The sequence below is a fragment of the Varanus komodoensis genome, unplaced genomic scaffold (assembly GCF_004798865.1).
Source record: "Varanus komodoensis strain SLA01 unplaced genomic scaffold, ASM479886v1 scaffold41, whole genome shotgun sequence".
In the NCBI taxonomy this organism is placed as follows: domain Eukaryota; kingdom Metazoa; phylum Chordata; class Lepidosauria; order Squamata; family Varanidae; genus Varanus; species Varanus komodoensis.
The window spans coordinates 8,299,890-8,308,539 of NW_025335954.1; the positions used below are offsets into that span (position 1 = coordinate 8,299,890).

The following is an 8,650-nucleotide window of genomic DNA, read 5'->3' on the forward strand; positions in this document are numbered from 1 at the left end:
ACAAAACATGATCCACTGGAGAAGGAAATGGCAACCCACTCCAGTGTCCTTGCCATGAAAACCCCATGGACAGTACCAAAAGGCAAAAAGATATGATGCTGGAAGATGAGCCCCTCAGGTTGGAAGGTGTCCAGTATGGTACTGGGGAAGAGCAGAGGGCTAGAACTAGTAGCGCCAGAAAGGATGAAGCAACTGGGTCAAAACCAAAAGGACACTCAGTTGTAGATGTATCTGGTGGTGAAAGGAGAGTCCAATAATGTAAAGATCTATACTTCATAGGAACCTGGAATGTAAGATCCATGAATCAAGGCGAGCTGGATGTGGTCAAACAAGAGATGACAAGACTGAATATCGACATCTTAGGAATCAGTGAACTAAAATGGACAGGAATGGGTGAATTTAATTCAGATGACCATCAGGCAAGGATCCCTCAGAAGAAATGGAGTAGTCTTCATAGTCAATAAAAGAGTAGGAAAAGCAGTACTGGGATACAATCTCCAAAATGACAGAATGATCTCAGTTCGAATCCAAGGCAAACCATTCAACATCACAGTAGTCCAAGTCTATGCCCCAATCACAGGCACTGAAGAGGCTGAAGTGGACCGGTTCTATGAAGGCCTATAACACCTTCTAGAATTAACACCCCAAAATTATGTCCTTATCATCATGGGGGATTGGAATGCTAAAGTAGGAAGCCAAAAGATAACTGGAATAACAGGCAGGTTTGGCCTTGGAGTACAAAATGAAGCAGGGCACAGGCCGGTAGAATTTTGTCAAGAGAATACGATGGTCATAGCAAACACTCTTTTCCAACAACCCAAGAGACGACTCTACACATGGACATCACCAGACGGTCAACACAAAAATCAGATTGACTATATGCTCTGCAGCAAAAGATGGAGAAGCTCTATACAGTCAGTACAAACAAGACCAGGAGCTGACTGCGGCTCAGATCATGAACTTCTGGTTGCAAAATTCAGCCTTAAATTGAAGAAAGTAGGGAAAACCACTAGGCCACTCAGGTATGACCTAAATCATATCCCTGATGAATATACAGTAGAGGTGACAAATAGATTTAAGGAATTAGATCTGATAGACGGAGTCCCTGAAGAACTATGGACGGAGGTTTGCAACATGGTACAAGAGGTAGCAACTAAAACCATCCCAAAGAAAAAGAAATGCAAGAAAGCAAAATGGTTGTCTGAGGAAGCTTTACAAATAGCTGAAAAAGTAGGGAAGCAAAAGGCAAGGGAGAAAGATACACCCAATTGAATGCAGAATTCCAAAGAATAGCCAGAAGTGATAAGAATGCCTTCTTAAATGAACAGTGCAAAGAAATAGAAGAAAACAATAGAATAGGGAGGAGCAGAGATCTCTTCAAGAAAACTGGAGATATGAATGGGCATGATAAAGGACCAAAATAGCAGGGACCTAACAGAGGCAGAAGAGATTAAGAAGAGGTGACAAGATTACACAGAAGAACTATACAAGAAAGAGCTTAACGTCCCTGATAACCACAATGGGGTGGTCGCTGACCTCAAGCCAGACATCCTGGAATGTGAAGTCAAATGGGCCTTAGGAAGTCTGAGCAACAACAAAGCTAGTGGAGGTGACAGTATTCCAGCTGAGCTATTCAAAAACTTAAAAGACAATGCAGTAAAAGTGTTACACTCAATATTCCAGCAAATTTGGAAAACTCAACAGTGGCCACAGGATTGGAAAAGATCAGTTTGCATTCCGATACCAAAATAGGGCAATGCCAAAGAATGTTCAAACTACCACACCATTGCACTGATTTCACATGCTAGCAAAGTTATGTTCAAAATCCTACAAGCTAGGCTCCAGCAGTATGTGGACTGAGAATTACCAGAAGTACAGGCAGGATTTCAAAGAGGGAGAGGAACTAGAGATCAGATTGCCAACATACGCTGGATCATGGAGAAAGCTAGGGCGTTTCAGAAAAACATCTACTTCTGCTTCATTGACTATGCTAAAGCCTTTGACTGTGTGGATCACAACAAATTGTGGAAAGTTCTTAAAGAGATGGGAGTACCTGACCATCTTATTTGACTCTTGAGAAACCTATATGCGGGTCAAGAGGCAACTGTGAGAACTGGACACGGAACCACTGATTGGTTCAAAATTGAGAAAGGAGTTTGGCAAGGCTGTATACTGTCGCCCTGCCTATTTAACTTATATGCAGAGCACATCATGAGAAAGGCGGGGCTAGATGAATCACCAGTTGGAATTAAGATTGCTGGGAGAAATATCAACAACCTCAGATGTGCAGATGATACCACTATCATGGCAGAAAGTGAAGAGGAACTAAAGAGTCTCTTGATGCAGGTGAAGGAGGAGAGTGCAAAAGTTCGCTTGAAACTCAACATTAAGAAAACTAAGATCATGGCATCCAGTCCTCTCACTTCCTGGCAAATGGATGGGGAAGAAATGGAGGAAGTGACAGATTTTATTTTCCTGGGCTCCAAGATCACCGCAGACGGGGACTGCAGCCAAGAATTTAAAAGATGCTTGCTCCTGGGGAGGAAAACTATGGCAAATCTAGACAGCATACTAAAAAGCAGAGACATCACCCTGCCAACAAAAGTGCGTATAGTCAAGGCTATGGTTTTCCCAGTAGCAATGTATGGCTGTGAAAGCTGGACCATAAGGAAGGCTGAGTGCCGAAAAATTGAGGCCTTTGAACTATGGTGCTGGAGGAGTCTCCCCTTGGACAGCAAGACAATCAACCCAGTCAGTCCTAGAGGAGATCAACCCGGACTGCTCTTTAGAAGGCCAGATCCTGAAGATGAAACTCAAATACTTGGCCACTTAATGAGAAGGAAGGACTTCCTGGGGAAGAGCCTAATGCTCGGAACAATAGATGGCAAAAGGAGAAGGGGACGGCCGAGAATGATGTGGCTAGATGGAGTCACTGAAGCAGTTGGTGTGAGTTTGAGTGGACTCCGGGGGATGGTGGAGGACAGGAAGGCCTGGAGGAATGTTGTCCATGGGGTCACGATGGGTCTGACATGACTTCATGACTAACAACAACAACAAATCCGCTTTCATTTCCAATTGGCTTAAAACCAAGTTTCACAAGCTTATTTCCACAGTGCAAAATCCTCTAGAGCTGGAGCAATGGTCCTGAAGTGATCACATACACATGCATGCACACACAGACACAAACACAACTCTTGTGCTTAATTTCAAGATTGGACTCCACAGCAACTTCAAGACACAACTTGGATTGTTTGCTTGTTTGTTTTTTTAAATAAGTTTTACTTGAAATTATAATCCTAAAAAACAAAACTAAAAACAACATCCATCATCAAAAACATCGGACCCGCTGGGTCAGCCCCCACACCCATCTTTTTCTATTTATGATAACTTAAAAACATATTTAAATCTATGTAAATCCCGTTTCTCTAGCCAATAATAAAAAGAGTCCCAAGTTTGATAGAAGTCAGTTTCTTCCTTCTCCTTCAATGAAAAAGTCAATCTATCCATTTTTGCACAGTCCAGGATCTATTTTAGAATCAGTTGGTCGGTGGGTAGGGATTATGTGTTTGTTGTTGTTAGCAGCTGCTTTGGAAATCTCTCAGTTGAAAGACAGGCTTTGTTTTGTGTTGCTTTGCGTTGCTTAAAAGTCATTCTGGACTATGGCAGAGAGACCAGAGTTTTTCAGCAACTGTTCCCAGAGAGGTCAAAAGATAAAGCTAATCTTTTGTGAGCACTACTAGGAATATTGGCCAGAAGATGGCAGCAAAATCATGCACAGGATATTTTCCCCACCCCATTCTGCTACATACATATAAAATCATTGTACCCAGTTGCATACCAAGGTAGATAAGAATCCCTAGCTTGCACAAAAATATACACTGAAAGGGCATGAGGAATAAACATGACTTTGTTTCTGCAATTGCTAGCCGTTAAAGGGTACCTAATTCCGGTTATCTTGAACATGCACGCAATGCCTAGAGCAGGGACACTCAAGCTTTCCAGCAAAATCAGGAGAACTCTTTCTGCTTATCTGCCTGCCTTCCTTTTAAATTTGGAAGGTATCATGTTAAATTTGTCCTCACTCTGCTTTGCTCTGAATCCAGCCCCAATGCTGGTGTTATGTTGGCTAGCTCAGTTTCCTCAAAGGGATGCCAAATATGCAGCTCTACAACTTAGGAAGGCTAGATCTTACCAGGGATTCAGTGCTTTAAATGGCACACTGGTGAAATAGGTAAAAGGGAATTTTAGCAGGTACCAAAACTGTGCAGGGAGTGGGCAGCAGTGTGTTGGTTTGCAAGGCTACACATCCCTAAATTTATTCATCTGTACAACTGTTAAAATATTGAAAGGTTAGCTATATCCATGCTAAACTTTTGGTTGCACAGCAGTAACTCATGAGATCAGGCCTAAGTCCCAAGGACTCACTACTGCATTGTAGGGAAATTCACTTAATGAAAGGTTTCTTAGAGGCCATTTCAGCCTAGCAGACAGTCTTCTGTCAGAGACTATCAAGCAGTCTCAGGCCCTTTCTGAAATAGGTAGGCTTATTGAAATTGAGATTTTCTTCGTGATTTACCACTGAGCTACAACCCTTCCGCAAAGATTCTGGACAGATAAAACTACTGTGTACCTATTCCCAATCTTCATCCGCTAGCCCACTAGACTCTTCATGATGGGTGGCATCTGTTCAAGGTCTCAAGCCCATGTCCCACTACCTGAAATTCTTTTAAACCTTAAAAGTGACAGAAATAAAATGTAAGGTCTTCAAGATGCAAGGTATGTACATTTCTAGTGAGCAAGAGCCCTTTCCCCAAAGCATTTGCAGAAGCAGTTGCCTGTGGTTTTACTCTGAGGTTGCCTTTTCCGCCATCCTGTCTCCAACAGTGGTCAGGTTGTTCTGCAGTGCCTTTGCAAGGATTGTTCAAGCATGCTCTATGCAAAGATGCAACATGTACCAGATAGGTTCCCTACTGTCTCTTTACATGGGTTGCTGCTCTCAGTTTGTCTCCTTCTCATGTGGAGGCACACCCAGAACACACTAAGACAATGCACCCTAGTTGTGGAGGAGGAGGAGTTAACATTGTTTTGAAGAGGAATGGTGATCTGGCACCCACTTCTTTGTTTCACTGTGAAATACAAGAAATCTAGAACTGATGAATTGTTTGGTGAATACTCCTGGGAAAACCAAAAAGTTTGAGGGAGGACAGCTATTTCATAACAGCAAGAGGAAACTGTCCAAGTGGTCATTCACATTTTATGCTTGGAACTCTCTCTTTCTATCCATCACTTTGGCAAAAGCAGACAACTTCTGAAAATGCCTGCTCACACTCTTAAGTATATAAATACTTCACCACCTTGCTCATTCAGGCATACTCAGTCATGAATATATTCTGCTCTTTCCCTCCCTTCCCCTGCCCTGCCTTAACCCAGCCCTCAGCTGGACTTTCATACCATTGTAGCCATCCTGGTTGAGGTCTCCTAGAGGGGCAATTGCACTGCCAAAGCGGCCAAACTCTTGATGACCGGTAAGTTCCGCTGATGCATCAGGCTCCATGCCATACAGCTTTTGCAGAAAGATGTACACCCTGCCCACCTCCTGAACACGGCCATCTTCTGTCTTCTCCATAAACAAAGGGGCTCCAATCAGTAGGTCATCTAGGCTGCAAAGCAGAGGAAAGTTGAGATGCTGATAAAAGGACGAAGCCAAGAAACAAAGGTCACCAGCTCTAGAGTCAGAAGACACACAGCTTCATTGTAGGGATTGCAGCATTGGCCACACATGGGATAGATGACAAGGCCTAAATCAAGGAGAGCCAGTGTGGTGTAGTGGTGAAGAGCATGGGACTGGGACTCAGATGATCTGGGTTCTAGTCCCTGCTCAGTCATGGAGCCAACTGGGTAACTTAGGGCCAGTCACAGACTCTCAGCCCAACCTACCTCATAGGGTTGTTGTTGTGGGGATAAGATGGAGGAGGAGAATGATGTAAGCTGCCTTGAGCCCTTTGTAGGAAAAAGGCAGGATATAAATTGGGAGAAAAAAAAATCAGGGTTGGCAATGCATGGCCTGTGAGCCACATGTATGCTGTGCTCCCAAAATTCATGATGACAAAGTAGTTGCTGCTGAATTTCAGTGGCAAACCAATACTGAATGCAAGCTTAAAAACAAGCTAAATGTGTCTGTTTTACTTATACATAGTGATTTTCTGCTGACTTTTAACTTTTTTGCTCAGGGACAGTTGAAAAGTTGGCCAGGACATCCTGAGATTGACCACCTCTAGCCCAGATGCACAGTTCGGCCTCCCCAATGGCTCTCTGCTCTGCTTCCCAGCCAACATCTGTTGAACATTTCACAAAGCCTCCTCACACCCAGGCATATTAACTTCCACCCCCCACACACATTAACTGTTGATTAGGTTGCCCCTTCCTGAAACTCACCCATCACTGTTGATATCAGTGGCAGCCACAGCATACCCAAAATAGGCAGCCATCTGTTGAGGGAAGCGACATGCAAGGTAAGGCTAAGTATGGCAAGGTGGGGCAGGAATCCTGAATGACTGGACGGGGTGGTGCCCCTGTAAGGCCAGTCATACATTCTCTTCATCATGGTATCTGGGCACTTCTGTACTGTTTCTGAATGTAAAGGAAGAGATTCCTCCCAAACAAATCAATCATGAGCTCTAGGACAGCCTTTCCCTGTCTGGTGCCCACCCAATGCTTTGGCCTACAATTCCCTGAGCATGGGCAATGCTAGCTGAGACTGATGAGAGCTGTAGTCCAAAACATCAGGAGGTCATTAGATTGGGGGAAGGCTGTTCTAGGGCAGAGTGTAGACCCACCAGAGACCCAATCCAGCCCACTGGAGTTCTCTGATCCTGCAGCAACAGTCCCTTTCCCCCAAATACCAGTGGTCTGGTGGTTTTCCAGTTTTTATACAATACTCTGTGCCCCAATTCTAAAAAGCTGAAATGCATCTCCTGAAGTTTAGTTACCAGCAGTTAAGAGCTTTAAACTAAAATATACTGATATTTTAGATATTCCTGCTCTAGCAGAAACACTTTCTGCTGGCCTAGCAGCTACTTCTCCCCTACTGCCTTCACATGGCTTGGGCTAAATCTTTCTGAGTGGGAGGTGCCTCCCCCCATTCCCCTATGCATGCATCAGTAGCTGAGTTGAAAGGTAGGGGTGCTGTCTATGTAAAAACCAATTTAAAATGCTACACAAAGCAATTCAAATACTGTGCCTGGAAAAGGATTCTGGAACCTGTATAAATTATGCAAAGAGTGGGAGGAAAGGCACAACTCATCCTTTTCTGCATAGTCTATTCTGATTTTACCAGGGAGAGGCAAGAGCAGACTGCTGTATGGAGAATGGCAGTCCTGCTCCTAAATTAATGCACATTTTACTCATCCACAACTCTTTCTTCTGAGACATTAGCAGGCATTACTTGCACACCTCCTGTGTTGGCCCCACAGCCATAAGGGCTAGAAACTTGTCCAGAATACATCACTCAATACCAAATCCTATCCTGTTGCTATACTATTGCAGAATCATGACCCAGACACAGTATTAGCTAAAGGCCCTAGAGAAGCTGAAATTGATTGTGGGGGAGGGGGGCAGGAAATGAAAAAGGATCCATATGGGAACACAGGAACCCTTCTATATTTCCTCTTTCATTCTGTCTCCGTACACTTGATTGCTGGAATAAACCTCAATCCATAAGCCACGTACAGCCTGGTGGTGGCAACTTTATTAGTACACCAGGTAAGATAAAATTATTCCAGCTCAAGTGAACTGGGCTATTTTCAGTGGTCGGGCCAGTTCTTGCACCAAGTCCTTCTAGTTCCGGCAGGGCAGACATTCACCTGTTCTCCAGAAAAGTTGTACAAATGCCGAATGTCACTTCCATTTAGAATAGTAACCTAGACGGATCAAAAAAAGGAAGAGAAAAAAGATGTGGCTGGTCAGATGCAAATCTCACAGAAAACCACCAGAATTCTAACAAAACACCGACTAAAAAAACCAACATATGTCACTCAGGCAGGAGAGGAATGAGAACCACAGAGTCCTTGCTCCCAAGCCCTCTATGACCCAATACCTGTGCTAAGCTGGTGATCAAACCCTAGTGTTGCCAGGCTGCAATTCTTTCTTATCTTTTTATTTTAAAGGCATTTTATTCCATTCACCATAAATCACCCCTCTTATTACAGGGAGATATGCATTCCTCCATCCACATGACTGAGTGCAAAAGAATGGACCCGAGGTAAAAGGTTTTAACACAGGATTATTTCTGTGTTTCCCAAACCAGGAACACAAGGATACATGCTGGCTGAATATGCCTTTTAGGCCATAGAAAAGGAGTTGGCAGGTGCTGTGTTGCAAAAAACCTGGGGTGCAGTTGCCACATCATACTTTAGCCAAGAAGTGGTGGCCACAGTTCCTCTTAGATCATTCTGCGAGCTACCAAACAGGCCACTGCAAGATCACACAGTGAAAGCATGTCTCAGGCGGAAACAGAGGATGTGTGACGTATTAGGGTGTGGGGGGAAGAATGATGGGTCAAAGTAGCCTCCATTACATCATGGGTTCGTTCGTAGCCACAGGGAAATCAGATTTGTTTAGTTTCAGGCCTCCATGTTTCTCTCCTCCTCTG

The 8,650-nt window shown here is 43.9% G+C and overlaps 2 protein-coding genes across 4 annotated transcripts in view; both read right to left on the minus strand.

The window, feature by feature from the left end:
* The window catches only part of LOC123029770 (integrin alpha-5-like), a 44,199-nt gene extending 35,568 nt beyond the window's left edge, over nt 1-8,631 (minus strand). For 2 of the 3 annotated variants that reach the window (XM_044443077.1, XM_044443074.1), the window contains exons 1-3: nt 7,863-8,631; nt 6,436-6,488; nt 5,452-5,660 (exon numbers count right to left, since the gene is read on the minus strand). In XM_044443077.1, coding sequence (XP_044299012.1) covers nt 5,452-5,660; nt 6,436-6,488 — 262 coding nt within the window. In that variant the 5' untranslated portion in view covers nt 7,863-8,631. Of the gene's footprint in view, nt 1-5,451; nt 5,661-6,435; nt 7,826-7,862 lie in introns of those variants that run through there. The other variant, XM_044443076.1, reaches the window with a different exon arrangement.
* The window catches only part of LOC123029771 (integrin alpha-5-like), a 49,494-nt gene continuing 42,434 nt past the window's right edge, over nt 1,591-8,650 (minus strand). Inside the window, exons 9-10 of the mRNA XM_044443078.1 lie at nt 7,224-7,230; nt 1,591-1,603 (exon numbers count right to left, since the gene is read on the minus strand). The gene's annotated coding sequence lies outside the window, so the exon portion shown is untranslated. The remainder of the gene's footprint in view (nt 1,604-7,223; nt 7,231-8,650) is intronic.